Genomic DNA, 19,773 nt, shown 5'->3' with positions numbered 1-19,773 from the left:
TAAAATAAAATAAATAAAAGCTACCAAAGGACTTTTGATCATGGTGTAAGTGTTTAAAGCAATATTTTCTGGAATATACCACATTTATATAATTTGATTTTATGCTAAATTATTAAAGAATTTTCCTCTTTTGAAACATACGTGTTTAAAATAAGGTATCTTTTGGGTTCTATATTAAAATCCTTATTCTTTAAGTATCATCTTTTCTATATTTGTAAATTTTCATTTGAGTTCTATGATACCTAGGCTTATAAAAGACCAGATAAGATTTCTATTTCTCTTCCTTACATTTTAAGTTCATTGTGTCTAGGTTGTTAATATTGTAATTTAATGTACTTTGAATAAAACTAGTTTAATTGGCAAAAAAAATGAAAAGAAAAGAAAGAAAGAGAGAGAGAAAGGAAGGAAGGAAGGACGGAAGGAAGGAAGGAAGGAAGGAAGGAAGGAAGGAAGGAAGGAAGGAAGGAAGGAAGGAAGGGGAGAACCTATGAGCTGCTTCATATATAAAGTTGAACTATTCTTCCTATTGTTTCTTCAAATAGCTCTACAAATTTCAAACTGGCAATCAGAAAAACACTTTAGTATTATAAAAAATATTTTTTATAGCCAGGCACTATTGGCACCCACCTATAATCCTAGCAACACAGGAGGCTGAGATATGAAGATTGCAATTCCAAGCCATCCTTAGCAGGAAAGTCTGTAAGAGTCTTATCTCCAAATAACCACCAAAATACAGAGCATTTGCCTTGAGCATAAAAGCTCTGGGACAGCACTCAGGCCTTGAGGGCTGACACCAAAATAAATAAATAAATAAATAAATTCTAAAGCATTATAGTTGGTATTTATATTTTAAGTTGACACACATTTTCTCAAGTTGTTTTAATCTGTGTAGGTTTTAAATATTATATATATTCTCTCTAGTATCCTCATATTTTTCTTCAGTGCTGTATTACTCACTTTATCTCACTAGATTATGTGCAGGAGTTAAAAACAATGTTAACTGTAGAGATGAAAACTACTTCTGGGACATACTTGTCCACAGAGAGGGACTCAGAAAAATCCCTACAAATCACCAAAGAGAGCTCAGAGGGAATTCACTTAAAAACAACTCCCAACACTTCATACTTACAGTAATATTGTAGAAATACTGGATCCTATTTCAGATTTGGCCTAAACATAAAAGAGAAAAGTTTATTTGCACAAGCATTCATTTGAAGCTTTGTTGGATCATTGTGTTTCATGTTCTTGAATTAAAAGATACAAGTTTTATATATAACTGTGATGTCTCTCTTTACATAAAGTCTTCAGAGCCTTGGTGGACTTATAAAAATCAGTGAAACCTTGGATACCCTTGAGGAAGAATTTTAGAAATAACTGGCTGAATCAATTAAACTATGCTAGCAGAAATAAATAACATATTAATGAATTATTAGGCTTTCCCCCTTACATTTGTTATAGACTCTGTGCTTTCTAGGACTTTGATTGGAGTCATTATGTGATAGCCCATAATTTTACAATTATATATGAATGATAGGGCCCTCCCTCAATCTGAATTAACCAGTACAAGAAAACCAAATACAAATTTAAAGTATCAAGTATTCTATGCCAAAATGAGAATGATCATTTTATTAAGGTTTTATTATGAAATATTTTATAGATATTATATATACAATATATATTTAAAGGATGAGTTTTGTTTTAAATCTGTAACTCACCATTCACTTAAACAACCTTTATAGGCTTACGCCTATAATCCTAGCTACTCAAGAGGCTGAGATCTGAGGGTCACGATTTAAAGCCAGCCCAGGTAGGAAAGTCCCTGAAGCTCTCATCTCCAATAAACTACTCAGAAAAAGCGGGAATTGGGGCTGTGGCTCAAGCACTGGCGTGCTAGCCCTGAGCACAGAGAGTCTCAGCAACAGTACCTAGGCCCTAAGTTCAACCCTGTATCCTGCTGTTTAGTTTCTGTGAGGTTTAGAATTCTGCAAAAATGGTATCACATACTATCTACTCTTCTGAGATTTACCTTAACTAAAACAGCCTTTGGGGGGAAAAAACCCCCAACAACAAGTCTATATAAAAATCAAGTATCTCTGTCCTTCCTTGCTTTTGCTAAGTAGCCTATATCACAAGTACATTTAGAGTTTCTCCTAAGATGTGCTCAGGGAAAGCAAGGTTTTCTCAGTTTTTACAGATAGATCTTTAATTTTAAAACTAAACAGGTGCTGGTGGCTCATGCTTGTAATCCTGGCTAGTCAGGAGGTGGAGCTCTGAGGGCTGCAGTTTGAAGCCATCCCAGGCAGGAAAGTCCATGAGACTCTTCTCTCTAACCAACAAAAAGCTGGAAGTGGAGCTATGGCTTAGGTGGTACAACACTAGCCCTGAGCAAAAGAGCTCAGGGGTAGCACCCAGGCTTTGAGTTCAAGCCCCAGAACAGAAATAAATAAATAATCAAAACAGTAATATAAACATTGTCCATCAAGTATTTATTTTAAAGACTCCTTCTAATGCCTGACTTCCTCAAGAGTCTATTTGAGCCATATATGCATGATTTTGGAGCTAGTGACTCTGATTTTTTTGAGACATATGCCAGGGGCCACCTTTCAAGTGACAAGTTACACAAATAACTAAAGTGAAAATTCTATCTAAACACTGGCTGCTTTTTCAATCAAGATCCTCGAGGAAACTTGAGGTTTTTGCCACCTATCTCCTTAGAAGTGCTTTGCATGTAAGTTTACCAGGCTGAATGTCCCATATTCTTCCCTGAAGAAATGTGTCAGAAATCCTCGCAGTGTGGTCTGGTCTCCCCAGGTCCAGCGGGCATGATTGACGTAGGATGAGATCGGGAGGTAGACATAAGGTAGCAAACCAGCAGAGAAGGACAGAATCAACGTCAGCAAACAGCTCGGAGACAGTTCCTGCATCAGAGCACATTGTGTGGCAGAACAGTGTTTATTTTAGTCATCATCCTGGAACTTCAAGAATACATCCAGGGAAGCACCAAATGTGTTTGCTCGGAGCTGATCTCTCAATTTATACTAAGGCACCACAGAACACTATGTTAAACCTTCTGATTACTGTGGATTACCAGAAAATTGCATTCGCCTGAACTACTTTCCCTGGCAGGTAAAATCTGAGTGAAGCAAATAAAGACTCGTGAGTATCATGTTTATTGCATCTTTTGTATTTAAAACCATGTCATGACATACAGCATTGCACAGCTGAGATAACCCACTTGGAAGTGATTAGGAGTTGTCTGGCTGATTTTGAGAACACTCCAATTCTGTCCTAAAACTAATTCATTTCATTAGGAGTAGGCTTCAACTCTACATTCTACTGTAATTATACATGACCATATAATTCTACAAGGGCTTTGGACATTTCATAAAAAATACCTCGTGCACATAAAGCTAGCTTTAAAAAAAATAACCTCTAGGCTCATTGAATTTCCCCCTTGAACTTATACTAGGATAGAATACTGAAGGAAATTTGCTTTATATATAACAATGTTGTCTTCACATGCCTTGTTTGGGGGAATATATTTCTCTTCTGGACATTTCTTTATTTTATTTTATTTTATAAGTAGTTGTACAAAGGAGTTTCATTTCCACAAGTCAAGTGAACAATGCATTGTCACCAATGTTACCCCTTCTATCACTTTCCTTCATCTTGTCCAATCCCTTCCTGACCCTCATCTGTACATCTGTAAAATAAAAACAATACTGACAAAGGTTTATAAAGATTAGGTCCAAAAAGAATGTGTATTCTAGTATACTACAAAGAATCAAATACTGGTTGCTTGAATAACAGGGAAAGGGGCTCTCTTACATACATTGTAATTGAAAATTACCAATTTTTTCCTTTAAAATCCCCAAATTTATCTGTGAAAATGAATATAAGAACCAAGGCTTGGGCTGGGAATGTGGCTTAGCGGTAGAGTGCTTACCTAGCATGCATGAAGCCCTGAGTTTGATTCCTTAGCACCACATAAACAGAAAAGGCCAGAAGTGGCGCTGTGGCTCACGTGGCAGAGTGCTAGCCTTGAGCAAAAAGAAGCCAGGGACAGTGCTCAGGCCCTGAGTTCAAGCCCCAGGATTGGCCAGAAAAAAACAACAAACCAAGGCTTCTATTCTCCAGAAGTAGAAGCAGAAGCAGCAGTTGATTTATATTAGCATTTTCAAATAAGCACTTTTAATTGAAAGTAAAGTGTTTTCATTACAATATTGATCTCATTTAAGATGAGTAATGAGATATATGAAAACTATGGCACGACAAAAATATGGAACTATCGGACCTAACAACAGGCCTTTGCTATTCTTTAAAATGTTTTGTGAATGTCTTTCCATAGTACAAAGGTGCATTTGGAATGGTGAGATGTGTGATTGCTGCAGAATGTTCTTTTGGGTGAGAAATAAAGATGACAACACAAGGATCTCCTAGTCTGGGTAGAGCTCTCCCAGTGCTGCCAATTGGAACCCCTAGAGAGCTGTTTTAAAACAGATGCCCAAGGTAACAAACAGTACAAGAAATGTATCCAATGCCCAACGTATGAAACTGTAACCTCTCTGTACATCAGTTTGATAATAAAAATTTGAGAAAAAAAAATATATATATATTTTTCTGAAAAAAAAAATAAAACAGATGCCCAAGTGTCACCGCAGATGAAAACTAAACCAGAATGTTTTAGTGGTGAGGTTAAATTTAAGCATAAATACATAACTTTACCTATGTATGTATGTACACAGAAACAGATTATATCACATCACTAAATATGTGTGTACCTAGGTGAAAACCCACACATACTTTTCTTTTAAGCTTCCCCAATAGTTAAGTGAGCAGTCAGGTTGAAATAACTAGCTTTGGCCTCCTCCTGGCCCTTCACTGGTCGACCTTATTCTCCAGCCTCTGCTATTTAAATGATAGGAACGGAAGAGTACCTTGAAGAGTCATGGTTCCCGAAACTCTATCATTCACCAGAAGCCCACAGGGAAATCAGGCAAATAGCCTTAGTCCAGGCTCCTAAATTGTCAGCCGTGACTCACATCATACAAAGTGTGTGGTGCTTCCTTCAATAACTAACACAGAACATTTGCTGTGTACGTCCTTCCTAGAGAATATGCCCTTCTGATGTCTACTCAGACCAAGCTGTGCTGTCCACTGATTCAGCAGAAAATTCCTTGCTGTGGATTTCCTCCTCTCTCTCTTTTCCTCCTTTTCTCCCCCCCACCCCTCTCCTTTCACTGGTCTCAAACTCAACAACCCTCCCAAATACTGAGATTACAGACATGCTCTGCCATATCCCAGCTGTGTGTCTCCACTTCTTATCAAGGGCTTATGATATAAAAGATCATATGAAGAACTTTCAGTATACTCTATGAAATCCCTAGTGAAAACACAGCCTGGTAGGCTATTTAATGTCCCCTAGGTAAGGATTTACATGATTGACATCACAGAATTCAATTCCAAAAAGTAGTTGCCTTTCTCTGCAACTAGTGTTTCTCTTTTATTTATTTTTGAATCACAGAATAAGAATTTTTTAATCTTCACATTGCCCCTTTTTTGCTTTTTTGTCACCATATTAAAAAACAAGATATGTTAAGAGTACAAAAAACACAATTATTCAAAGCTTTGGTATAATTATTTTCTTATTTCTATATTATGTTTTATGTATTTTCTATTGTAATTCTGGTTATAACTTGGGACAATTAGCAAACAGTAAAATGACAAATAGGTATAGCTAAGTTTATTCACAAATAAATAATTTTTAAAAAATAAAAATGACCCCAATACTAGCTTTGTAAGTGGACTACCCTCTAGGAGGAAGCTGTGAGAATAAAAGGCACTTACCCTTGCAAGAGTTCATGTCTACCTCAATTCTCGGCCTTTTGTCTGCCAAAATCTTTCCAATGCCTTATAAAGTAAATTTAACCATTTTGCTTTTTAACTGACATTTTAATTAACTATATTTTTTTCTTTCTAGAAAAACAATGTTTTTTAATTCTAGGGAAACATATTCTAAGTAACAGGACAGTTATGACCAGATTTTCATGAGTTCACGCTGGCAACAGCATTGTCTATTGACAGTAAAATCTCTAGTATGTGGTGAAGCATACGGTGTGGAGCAGACCACAGAGTGAATGAATGGAGTATTACTGGTATATCACTCTGGGTCTCAGAACATGTAACAAAACTGTTAAGAACATATGATATTGCTGCACAGAATCTCTTTTGCCTATTTCATTGAGATGCTGCCCAGAATCACAAAGAAAATTATGAAAGAGACCAGATGCCACTACAATCAATATTGCATAATTTTGTAAATCCTCTTTTTGTAGTCAATATTGTTAGAACCATAGGCTATTTATACTTTCCATGAAATTCATGAAAAATTAAAGCCCTGAGTTTTCTGATGACACAAATGTTAAATTGCAACGAAATGAAATATTACAAACTTTAACTTATTTTTTACAAAAATCAAATAACCTACCTTCTCCTTTAAAAGTTGAAAGAGAATCCATGGTATTATGCACAAAATATACAGTACTATTGTGTGTTGGTTACATAAACTAAGGCCACAACAGAAAGCACCAATTCTTGCTATCTGAAAATAAATCATAGAAAAAAAACTGAGTTAAAACTTCATCTAACATTCTAAGTAAGCAGAAAGTTAAAAATCCCACAATAGTAAAACATAACAGCTAAGCACTTGTGTGATAGATCTCATGTAAAAACAAACCTCTAAGATACAAGTAATGGTACTTTAATCATCATTAGTATTTATCACTGTGTGTGTGTGTGTGTGTGTGCGTGTGTGTGTGTGTGTGTGTGTGTGTGTGTGTGTGTGTGTGTGTGTGTGTGTGCTGGTACTGGGACTTGAACTGAAAAACCTTAGTGCTATCCCTTAACTTTTTAAAATCAAGTTACCACTTGAGCCACAACCCTACTTGTAGCGTGGTAGTTAATTAGAGATAGGAATCTTCAGACTTTCTTATCTGGGCTGGGTTTGAACCTATGATCCTCAGATCTCAGCCTCCTAAGTAGCTGGGATTACAATCACCATTGTTTTTCATTAATGTTTTCCACTCTGACCAAAGAACTACACCATGAACTTAAATGACTATCTTCAAACAGATGGATAGAAAGTCCTTTATCAACCAAGTAACTCCTGACAGTGACAGTCTTATGTAATCTTACTCAAGTGAAATATATAACTAAAGTTGAATAATTCTGTTTATCCTATTAAGTAAAATATAACATTTTTATTTAGAAATTGTTTTTCTCCATGGTGTTTCTGCTTTTGTTGAACAGATATTTATACTTAATAAAGTTTCTCTCATTGACCAAAGTCTAATCAGGCTCCTCTGAACTCTCTTCTCAAGCTCAGATTTTGGAGCTTGTTATATTTGCAATATGCAGTCTTATCAAGAATCCTACTATGTCCACTTGGCCAAGCTATCTAATCACACTTTAAATCTGAACAGGTTCTTTACCCCCACCTCCCTCTGGTGATGCCCAATTCTCTGGCCTGCCTTCACAATTACCTCTGAATTCTGTTTGCCTCCAATATCCCTTTACCCTTGATGTTTTCTCTCAGTAGCTTTCCATCCACTGGCGTCTAGCCTGTTCCTTGGCTATAAATTCCTATTCTTGTGTTTGAAGTTGAGTCTGGTTTCTCATGCCTCACTATGAAACCCTTTTGCAATGGCCCCTCTAGAACCTGAATGTCTGCTTATACTTTAATACGTGGACTGATTGTTTCCTTGAACATAATTCAGCAAAAAAGGTCATTTTAAACAAAACCAAGCCTCTAATAGCATCATAAATGGATTTAAGGAAACCACAAACAAACCAGGTATCTCTGATAGCACAAGGCTGCCTATGCTAACATGGTATGGCATTTTTCCAGGTCTTAGAAGATGGTTCTTCCCATTTCAAATGATTTTCATAACACTGTTTGCCTTAGATGCACTGCAATTTCTTCTGAATGGCTTTGCCTTTACATTTGATGCTCTTTTAAATGAATTTAGGCTAGTTTGTAGTTAGTCAGTTGGGGTACATAATGATATACAATTTAAGGAGGTTCACCTACAGCTCTGAACTTTATGGTAACACACACAAACAAGTGATGGTGAATGAACCAACCAGCCTGCTTTTCCCTTTGGACTCCCGAATTCCATAATGCTCTCATTCTCCAAAACACTTCTAAACTGAGGAAAAAGTCTTACGTTTCACGAGGGCTATCAGGGTTCCATTCACAATAAAAGGACTGGGGACATTCTGTCTGTCAACCTGCCCAGATTACTTTGACAGTAATCAGAATAAACAGTATCTACAGCAAGTTCAAAAGAAACACAGTCTCTGTCTAAAAATTAAAACAAAAAGTGATTTCACTTTGATCAAAATAGGTTACCTTTGATCTCTCCTTTGCAGTTGCTGCCTCCTCAAAATGTACAGTAAGAGCCATAAGCAGCCCCACAAACAGATTGTTTAAGCTGAAAACCTCTGCTGCAATGGACCATTGCCATGTTAGACGAGAAAATGAAAACACCCCCGCAGCAAGGATTCCTCCAGCATACGAGCCAGAAAGCCTGCAAATACAGATAACATGAAATCTTCTTTTGCAACAAAAAGGACCGACTTTATTTTCCCTCTCACACACTGTACCAGCAGAAATTATGACAGTCACCTAGCACTTTCCCAGTGCATTATATGGTTAGTACTTCATGTAATAATTTCTTCCCACAGATTTTAATTATGAAGCCCACATGGTAAACTATCAACAAAAGATAGAACAAACTAATGGACAGAATGAAGTTTAGTTCTCAGCTGTAATCTTTAGGATTTAAGCCAGTTCAGAAAATCTGAAGGGATAGTAGCTACAGATAATAATCCCAGATCGTTTTCTTGCTATAGCCATGAAGTAGGAGAGATGGTCTGGCGAAGACCAAAGTATATTTAAACATAACAATTAATAAAAATGCATGTAGCTAACAACTAGAATCCTAGCTAAGATCAGGAGGCCAAAATCAGGAGAATTGAGGTTTGAAGCTAGCCTGATTTGGAAAGTCCAGGAGATGCCATTTCCAATTAACCAGCAAAAAGCTGGACTGGAGGCATGGCTCAAGTGGTAGAATACCAGCTATGAAAAAGCAATCTGAGCGACAACTAGTGTCTGAAATCAGTGAGACCAGGCCCCAGTACTGGCGTGCATGCAGGTCTCCCCCCGCCCTCCCAATTTAATAAAATAGTAAAATGCCTCTTTAGGAACATTCATTCTCATGTCTCACAGAATATTTGGATTCAAGCAGTACTTACCTGAACTTCCCAACATAAAGTACAGAATGTGTTGGTCACAAATTTGAAGTTAAAAATGATTCACCCTAGCTACTCTGGAGACTGAAATCTGAGGATCATGGTTCAAAGCCAGCCCAGGCAGGAAAGTCCATGAGACTCTTATCTCCAATAAACTACTCAGAAAAAGCTGGAAATGGCACTGTGGTTCAAATGGTAGAGTGCTAGCCTTGAGCAAAAGAAGCTCAGAGACAGTGCCTAGGCAATGTATTCAAGATCCAGGACAGGGAAGGAGTGGGGAAGGAAGAAGGAAGGGAAGGAGGGAGGGAGGGAGGGAGGGAAAGAATGAGAAAGAGGGAAAGAAAGGAAAGAAGGAAGGAGGGAGGAAAGGAAGAATGGAGGGAGGGAGGGAAGGGAAGGGGGGAAGGGGGGAAGGGAAGGGAAGAGAAAGGAACGGAAGAAGGGAGAGAAGGAGGGAGAGAGGGAAGGAAGGAGGAAGGAAGGAAGGAAGGAAGGAAGGAAGGAAGGAAGGAAGGAAGGAAGGAAGGAAGGAAGGAAGGAAGGAAAAAAATTAACATTTTAGGCCAGGCGCTGGTGGCTCATGCCCGTAATCCTACCTACATAAGAGACAGATCTGAGGGTCGCAGTTCAAGGCCAGCCCAAGCAGGAATAATCATGAGACTCTTATCTTCAATTACCAACAAAAAAACAGAAGTGGTCAAGTGGTAGAGTGCTAGCACCGAGGCCCTAAGTTCAAACCTTAGGGTGAGTATACATGCACAAAAAAAGATGCACATTTTAAACAGGACGGGAATGAGAATTTTAACATTAAAACTACCAAATGCTCTTAAATTTCTCATTCCAAAATGCCAAGAGCCATGCATTTCAGACCCATCAGCAATCTGGATCTCAATTCAGATTCTCAAATATGACTTTAGGACAGATTTTAAATCAGTCAGCTGGGATTAGGCTTCCAATAAACTGGATGCTACCCATTCATTAAATTATCAACTTATTCTCTCCAGCAATCAGTCAGGTGCCTCAAAATGCCCTAACTTGACATTCCTAGTGCAATACCTCCGCTCCTGCTGTGCCTTGGAAAGGAATGGTCTCTCCGCTCCTTTCTAGTCTTCAAATCTTGCTATTTTCTCAAATTTCACTTCCCAGGTTTCTAACCCATTTTTAAGCATGTATATTGAATACTTTGACATTGCTTTAGGAATGTAAACTGAAATTGAACTTCATTTATATAGAAAGCACACAAAGTGAACTTAATGACTGAGAGAATGAATGAATCTTCAAGCTTTTCTAACATTTTTAGAGAAATTTCTTAGTTTCACCTGTCAGTAATGTGGAAAGTTGGAATACGATACAAGATTCCTTCCTTAAAATGTAAATTAGGGGCTGGGAATATGGCCTAGTGGTAGAGTGCTTGCCTTGCATACATGAAGCCCTGGGTTCAATTCCTCAGCACCACATATATAGAAATAAGCCAGAAGTGGTGCTGTGGCTCAAGTGGTAGAATGCTAGCCTTGAGCAAAAAGAAGCCAGGGACAGTGCTCATGCCCTTAATTCAAGTCCCAGGACTGGCAAAAAACAAAACAAAACAAAACAAAAAAACACTAAATTAGTACCCTTAGAAAAATGGCAGGTTGCAGGGTAGGGCAACTCAAGAACAGAATGAATCCGAAACATCTTGTTGAAACAAAATACTTGCTTACTTAAAAAAAAATCAACAAATACCTCTCTTCAAATAAAGAAATTGAGGCACAGAGACATTCGGTAATATTTCCAAGGTCATGACAATTACAATACATGACAAGCCTGAATTCTATTTGAAAGGCAAATTTGTCAAAGCTTAACATTCTCAAATAGTTAAAGAGAACTGAAAGGCCTGACGCAAATGAAGCCTCAAGGAGGGAAGTCGAGATTCACTCATCGACAGTGAGTTTTAAAACATATTATGCTTAGGAAGACATCCCAAAGTATTTGAACTGTTGACATTAATTACTGGAATTATGCTGACTTTTTTCCTGAGATTTCATAAGGTTTTCATAAGGTGAAATTATTGACTTCAGTGATAAATTTCTTCAGTCACCTTAGACTTACTTAGAGTTTGGCACATTAGCATTCCATTAAAGATTAATCCCACATTGGCGAAATCTGAATCCCCATCATTCCCCATGTCAGGATGGCTTTGCAATAAATAATCTATGTGCTCTCTCACTTGACTTTCCTGTCAGAGAAATAATCTGAGGCTGTTGAGTAAAGTTACAGAAGAGAAGGTAAGTAACTTATTACAAAAACAAGAATGGAAATCAGAAGTATTCTCAAACTTTTTTTTTTAAGCATCAAAGAACTTGCTAGGAAATGCAGGAGATACAGTTGTTTGTCAATAGCACTGTATGAGGGCCCTCACACTCTCCTGGGTGTTAAGTGGCATCTCCTTAGGTTTGAATTTGCATTTTCCCAAAGGCAAGTGATGCTCTTTTGCTGGGTTTATTGGCCATTTATATGGTCTCCTTGAAGAAATGTCTACTCAGATCCTTTGCCCAATTTTTAAATTGGATCATGTCTTTTTTATAATTGAAATGTAGAGTGCTTCCCAGCTTCCTTGTAATGTTTCTTTTCTGCTAGGCACAGCTAGTCAATTGCTTGCAACCCAAACTCCTAACTGAAACATGCATTGTAATTTCAATTTCATTTTCAGGGAAATTGTGGGAGGAAATTCTGAAAGTAAATGTGTAAACTTCTGTTGGTATTGTGGGAAACAGAAGACACTGACTATGCCTGAACAGCAGAAAGATTTTTGTGCACCTATAGGTAGAAAATGAAGCGTTTTGGAGATCCCTTCATTTACTATTTTTCATAAAATGATGTGCACAGGCTCTACTTGTATACATTTCTTCAATTTCAATACCATTTTGTAAGTCAAACTGAATTTTAACATACTACCTGTAGAGATCTGCTTTGTGTTAAGATTCAGAATCAGTCTTTACTATGTAAATTTGTAACGTACAAAATTAGTGGATTAAGAAAAATTGAAGTACTTGGAAACATCTGTTGTGGCAAAGCTCCACACACAGGAGCTACACATAAGGCTGTGTGGACAGGATTGGCGTACATGGCTGTGAAAAAGTCTACAGACCCCAGTCATGCCTAGAGATTGGATACAGCCAGCCTTTGAGAGGAGGGACAAGATAGAAAGAGAGTATAGGAAGGAAGCATAGGAAGTATAGAGTAGAGGAAGGAGGCAGAGTCAGTAGGAAATCAAAAGAGATTAAAAGGATGAGATTGTAGGTTTCAAAGTGAAGAAAGCATGGAACACCAATGAAATAGGAAATAGAAAGGTAAAGTCATACCAGGGAGTAAAAAAAAAAGTGGGTTGGGGAAGTTAATATCAAGTTGTTAGCAAAACTGTGTGTGGTTAACTAAGCAAAAGAGCGTGGTTAAGCAAAACTGGTTAAGAAGCTTGTAATAGAAAAGAATCTAATAAAGTGATTCTCAAATCACTTTAATCAAATTAAATTAAGTACTTGTCCTGAAAGCCAAGTACTGGTTGGTACCCAATGCATGAATGAAAGGTCTGCAGGCTGAGTGCAATGTAAACACGTGTGTGTGGTGCATTGCCAGGACTCACATGCATGCTAAGCAGGAGATGGAATCCCACCCCCACCCACCCAATGCCAGCACACAGTCAACTCAGTCTGATTCATGCTCACAAGTCAGTAATGGCCAGAATAACAATTTTCTGAAGACTTTCTAAGTTTTCAGTTCTAAGTTTTCTTTTCTAATTTTTTTTCTAAGTTTTCAGTAGAAAGGCAGTCTTGGGTTGCTTGTCGTATTTCCTGAGCATTTTTTGAGCACATTTCATTTTAACAATAATTTCTTTTTGGAAGTCCTGAGGCTTGAACTCAGGGACTGAGATCAGGCCCTGTCCCTGGCTTCTTTTTGCTCAAGGCTAACACTCTGCCACTTGAGCCACAGCACCACTTCACCTTTTTCTGTTTATGTGGTGCTAAGGAATCGAACCCAGGGCTTCATGCACGCTAGGCAAGCACTCTACTGCTAAGCCACATTCCCAGCCCCTTTAATAAATTTTATCTAATGAACTTTAATAATAAGAGATAAATTATTCAAATGCAAGCTGATATATGTAATGATTTCAGGAAGCCAAGTTTTAAGTCATGGCTAGGCTCTGTATCTATCAACCTCACATTGTCCCTATTTGCAGGCTCTCGAATCCTTCTCACTCTAGAACACCATGGCAATTGTTCTGAGATCCTCAAATAGCAATGGACCCTTTTGTAGTGTGGGTCAAAGCTGATGGTCACTCTCCCAGACATATTCTATTGGGCTGATGCCTGGGACCCCACAATCCTCTGATTTTCCATATATAACTCTGGATCTTCCTTCTATGCTTCCCTTTTCCTTCCCCAAAGCCTTCAGTGCTATTACTATAAATAAGTCCTAGTAGTTCCCAACCTTTCATCGTCTTTACTTTTAGGTAATTGCTCTTCTCTAGTCTGGCTGGCTTAAGCTACTATTTTGATGTCAACTGGCAAGGACAAGCTGGGAAAAACTATGTGTCTCAGCATTGTGTGCTCCTTTAGTTTCTAACTCACACATTGCTAACAAAACTGCTGTAGATCTTACTACTTCTCCCACTTTGAATGTTCCTTAGAACTTTAATGTACAAAGTGACTCGTAGAATCCCACCAACCTATGACAATGTGCCAAAAAACTGCCTTTGTAGTGATAAGAACGCCAGTAACCCCAAGGAAAACCTACTGTAGTCAGGAGACAGGGAATCTTAGACTGGTTGCCAGAGTGCCACATAAAACATTAGAAAGAAATATTTCTTTACCTGGAAAAAGGTGGAAGATATTTTGGTATTGGGCAAAACTGCTTCTTTTAAGAACCATGTCCATTATTGTTTTGTCCGCATAGAAAATGGTGTCTTGGATTCACTACAGATTTGTACACTGAACTTTTTTAATGTGCATATGGATATGTCTTCTATTGTTCTGTGTTTTAAGTCCTTAGTCTTTGGGAAGAGCACTGATGTAGTTTATTCAAAGAGACCTTTCATTTTCATGTGATTAAAAAGTAAATATTTGCAAGGGAATAATAAGATACAAAGTTCAGTTACTTGTTCTGTATTTCTCACACTGATGTATACAGAAAGAATATACATTTTTCCAAGTTCTGTAAGAATTCAAGCAAAATACCTCAAAATTCCTATCTGCTACATTACTGAGCCAAATACCAATGGACCTCCCTATGACTAAGGTACTACTGTATATAAGCGACAAAAAGACACAAAACCCATTAAGTGTATAGAAGGCTTACACAGGTGATGCCATGAACATCACAAAGACGAAATCCTGAAGGGAAATCTAGTCTTAAACTTACTTAGCAAACGAAGTGTCTGAAAAGCCCTTTATCTTCTACTCAGGAGTTTAAGCAAAAGGCATTTTCCTATGAGTTTACAGAATCCATCAAGCCTCCAAAGAATGTATTGTCTGTTTTGGTTATGGGGGTCTCTGTCATAAGCTCATCAATTAATTATCATTCTGAAGCAGTGTGCTGTGAGTGACTAGACAAGCTAGTTGTAGAGTGTGTGTGTGTGTGTGTGTGTGTGGTGGTCCTGGGGCTTCAACTCAAGGCCTGGTCACTGTCCCTGAGCTTCTTTTGCTCAAGGCTAGCACTCTACCACTTGAGCTACAGCTGCATGTTTGCTTTTTTGGTTATTAATTGGAGATAAAAGTCTCATGGACTTTTCCTGCCTGGGCTGATTTCAAACCATAGTCCTCAGATTTCAGCCTCCTGAGTAGCTAGGATTAAGGGTATGAACCACTGAAGCCCAACCTAGTAGCAATTTTTTTGCCAGTCCTGGGCCTTGGACTCAGGGCCTGAGCACTGTCCCTGGCTTCTTTTTGCTCAAGGCTAGCACTCTGCTACTTGAGCCACAGCGCCACTTCTGGCCATTTTCTATATATGTGGTGCTGGGGAATTGAACCCTGGGCTTCATGTATACAAGGCAAGTACTCTTGCCACTAGGCCATATTCCCAGCCCCTAAGTAACAATTTTGTAAGACAGCAATTAAGGAATTAATAATCTACTAAAACAGAATCTTAAAAATATTTCATGAAAAACATACATTGGCACTGGTGGCTCATGCCTATAATCCTAGCTACTCTGAAGGCTGAGATGCAAGGATCAAGGTTCAAAGCCAGCCCCTTGAGAAGTAAGTCTATGAGATTCTAATCTCCAATTCACCACCCAAACCCTAGAAGTAGATCTGTGATTTAAATGGTAGAGTACTAGCCTTTAGCAAAAAAGCTCAGGGACAATATCCAGGCCCTGAGTTCAAGCCCTAAGACCAACACACACATACACACACACACACACACACACACACACACACACAGAACCAAAATTCAAAACATAGTTTTCTACTGAATCTGGTTAAATTACATCAACAAACTAACAGTACGCTGGCATTGAAGAAAAGCACTTTATTGAGGGGTTCTAAATAAAATAACTCTCCACTAGAACTCACTAACATATTGCAAATAATCCATCTTAATTTATGACAAATTTATGATGAATTTGCCACAATATGATAAACAATCTTTTCCATTCTTAATCCAATTCTCATAGAACAAGGTTAGAGGAAGTTTTGCTTCAAAGGAAATACAGATTCTTAGAACCTAACCTGACTTACAAGGGCACACTTTCTGAACAGCATTGCTATGACAATTTTAATAATACAACCAACTGAATTATAAAGCATAATCACATATCAATATGAATAATCAAATTCAAAGTTTTGTACTATTAGAGGGGTATACTTAATTCAAGGGTCTCATACTAATAGAGCAAAGCAATGATACAGATGAGTCAAACATCAAATCCAAGTCATTGACTTTTTATTTTATATAAACACTTCATATTTCACATATAAAACACACAGTATATTCATAATAAATCTTCCCAATTTTACTTGGGCTAGCACTAACATCATTAGTTTATGGTCTGAGAGAGTACAAGGTTTATACACAAAGAAGAAGGATATATCATATGATAAATGGAAAAGGTAGTCAAGTATTTTAAATCTCACCCTGCTAAAGCAAATGATAGAAATTCAGTACTGAGACAAGGAAGTTAGGAGGCTATTAAGAGCATCCTAACAAATGTAAGCAACAGAACACTTTGGCTACAACAGAATTGCCAGGATGGTAGTAGAACACTTGCCTAGCATGTTCAGGACGCTGAGTTCAACAGTTAGTACCACAAACAAACAAACAACAACAAAAAAGAAAGCAAAAATTTAACTGCCTTCTTTTTGGTCCACAAAATCATAAGACCCAGAGAAGATTCCTGAGGATACTACTACTACTGACTATATAGTGCTTTTTTCCTTTTCAGAATACCATTCACTTGTTGACACAATGGATAAATCAGGAAGTTACAATTTACACCACTGACACAGGTTTGCTATCAATGATAAGGTATATTTTTCTTTCCACAATGCAGTATTTGATTTTCATGTGTAGTCACATGTTTGTCTAACCCTCAATCTAAAGGCAAATACCAGAAACCTGAAATTCTGTCCAAACACACATTTGATGTGCCTCATCAAATTCATGAATGTGTTTGTCTTTAGTGTTCCTTGCGTTCAGAGAACTCAACACAGTTGGTGTACTACTCCTCAACAATAAACTCCTACTTAAAGTAAGTGGAACTGGGGTAGGCAGGCCACAACAATGCAGCATATGAACAATGATATTCAATAAATTTCTATTACTGTCAATTCATACAGGCACTAAAAAATTTGCAGTGGGTCACAGGTAGAAGTGTGGTAAAGCAGGGTGCAATCAAACTCCAGTCTCTCGTCCTCATCCTTCCAGTGTCTTATCTATACTCTGGCTCTTGTTTCATGAAAATGATGTAACTGTTTGCTCCTGGCCTAGTCACATAATCAGTGCCATAGCTCTAACTCTCCAGTCTGCAAGGTGGATGGGTAAAATGGGGCTGTAAATGAGGAAAAACTAAGCACTGCTAAACTTCTTTCTTGCAGATGTGCACTGTGCACCCCCACACATGCCCAGTTCTCTGTAGGAATATTGTATTCATGGCCAATTAGGGAGCAGTGGGATCTAAGTATTTTCATTTTCAAGTTTTGGCCTACAGAACTTAAGTCAATAACTGAGAACATGTTATAGTAAATGTATATCATGGTAGCCACTGGGTCTCAAAAATGAAAACATTTCCACTTTTGGGCTGCAAATGTGGCTTAGCAGTAGAGTGCTTGCCTTGCATACATGAAGCCCTGGGTTCAATTGCGCAGCACCACATAAACAGCAAAAGCCGGAAGTGGCTCAAGTGGTACGATGTTAGCCTTGAGCAAAAAGAAGCCAGAGACAATGCCCAGGTCTTGAGTCCAAGCCCCAGGACTGGCAAAAAAAAAAAAAAAAAAATCCATTTCCACTTTTAATAAGTTTTTCTACATTTTATAAAAAATTACTGCTGCTCCAGATAAAATCTAACCAAGGTTAATTTTTTCTTGAGAACCAGTCAAAAAGTAAACTATTTCTACTCTGAATTTGCAGCTACATAGACATTCACTACCAGTACTCTGAAAGGAAAAAGTACCAAGTATTATTCCTAATTTAAAAACTGAAATGCAAGATGATTATGAATATGTAAATAAAACAATCACACAATTTCCACTAGAATGAAGATTCATGCATTGACTACAATAGTATAGCTGGTCAAGATTTAAAACTATTCATTTCATGACATCCCACCAACTTACACTGGAATTATCTAAAAGAAAACACTGCCTTGGTCTTGAGAGGACCCACGATCACATGAGCTTCTACCGTATGCCAAATAACATGTGCAAATGGGAGGCCACACCTTCTCGAGTGTAGCAAGGTTTAAATTAATGCCAAGTCATAGATTATAGTCAATTTTGTTTGAAATGTGTAAAAACATATAGGACCTTACTATTACCTAGTTATTCAGTCTTGATGGGATAGTTTTCATTGTTCTCAAAGTTCTATGTCATCATACTAAGTTCTTTTTAACCGAAAACAGAAAAGGCAAAATGCTTACAATTTGAGCAACTAAACGCATATGAAGAAAAAGTAAAACATGTTTAAAATAACTAAAATCAGTAGGATGAAGGTATTCAACCACTTTTATCGGCAACACAAATCAAAGTAATAAATAAGTGATTTAATGTTAGTCTCACTACACCAAGTTAGGAAGTATATCTAAATATTTTGCTTTCTTAAGATTGTTTTCTATTTTTATGGCTTTGAAATTCGGGTCATGTTATGAGTTATGACTTATGTTGTTTGTACTTTTAAGAAATATATGCATTTATTAGTATAGCCATAATAACCAATGAGTAGCTCCAGTGGCAAAATCTCGGCAGGAAACAGATTTAGCAATTTAAATGTTTTATAAGTTTTTGTAATTGAGGAAACTTTTCATAATCTGACATTTGTTAAAAACCACTTATTAGAAATTATGCAGCACAGTAGCTGTGGAAATATGAGCTAGCTTCACAATTATAAAGTCAGTCTATGTAGCCCTTTCCTATTGTAGATGGTGGCATAAACCCCACGGCGGCCTATCAGCTAACTGGCAGGCAGGGGGCTGCTCTATTCAAAGTGAGAGATACAAGCTGCAGGGCAAAAACCTGGCAGCTCCCATCTGACCCCACAATCCCCTACTGGTGACAGCTCCAAGCTCCATGGCAAATTAGGCCTTCTCATATTACAATTGGAGAAGACAGATTCCATTAGCAGTATCTGAAATTGAGTGGAGAGCTGCACTGTTATCAGACTTGACTCATAAGCACTGCTATTAATCAGAGCTATGATAGCATTTATATATTTCAAGCTATCTGCTGCCGCTGTGATATTCTGCTACAAAGGGTTGATGGGACTTAGGAAAGTGAACAATAGAGCTTTCTGGGAAAAGCAGAGTAAATCAAGAAAGTCTATGACTTCCGCACATTCTGAAGGGATTGCGGTTTACATAAATTTTCTCCCAATTGGAGATTGAGCTCTTCCTCATCTTACACATGGGATTTAGTTGTCACTCAATGGTAACAGCTGTGAAAAGGTGAAGCGGCCCACCGCTCAGAATATTGCCTTCGCTTTTAAAGCAATTAACCCATGAACAGGAGGATACCTGGTGATATCAAAGGGATTAGGCCAGGCAGTGCATTATTAACATTTCCTTGAACTAATTCTAACTCTGACTAGCTGTCAGAAAAAACTCTACAGTCTTAAAAGAGTTTCTGCCCTGCTTTTCTCCCTTCAAAATGAAGCGCTGCTATTTGAGCCTAATATGTCCCCCTACTTATAAGAAAATGCAAATGAACCAGGCTCTTAATATGCTTAACCAGGCTGAGTCACTGCAATTTTAATACAAGTATGAGAGAAATATATGATCAA

General features: G+C 37.8%; 1 protein-coding gene across 1 annotated transcript in view; it reads right to left on the bottom strand.

The window, feature by feature from the left end:
* Tmem260 (transmembrane protein 260) overlaps positions 1 to 19,773 on the bottom strand; it is a 51,990-nt gene that overhangs the window by 21,745 nt on the left and 10,472 nt on the right. The window contains exons 4-7 of the mRNA XM_048361880.1: positions 8,411 to 8,588; positions 6,488 to 6,601; positions 2,739 to 2,918; positions 1,130 to 1,170 (exon numbers count right to left, since the gene is read on the bottom strand). Coding sequence (XP_048217837.1) covers positions 1,130 to 1,170; positions 2,739 to 2,918; positions 6,488 to 6,601; positions 8,411 to 8,588 — 513 coding nt within the window. The remainder of the gene's footprint in view (positions 1 to 1,129; positions 1,171 to 2,738; positions 2,919 to 6,487; positions 6,602 to 8,410; positions 8,589 to 19,773) is intronic.

Source organism: Perognathus longimembris, chromosome 14 (genome assembly GCF_023159225.1).
Source record: "Perognathus longimembris pacificus isolate PPM17 chromosome 14, ASM2315922v1, whole genome shotgun sequence".
NCBI lineage: Eukaryota > Metazoa > Chordata > Mammalia > Rodentia > Heteromyidae > Perognathus > Perognathus longimembris.
Note: the sequence above shows the minus strand (reverse complement) of the source record. Positions and strands in the feature narration are given on the sequence as shown.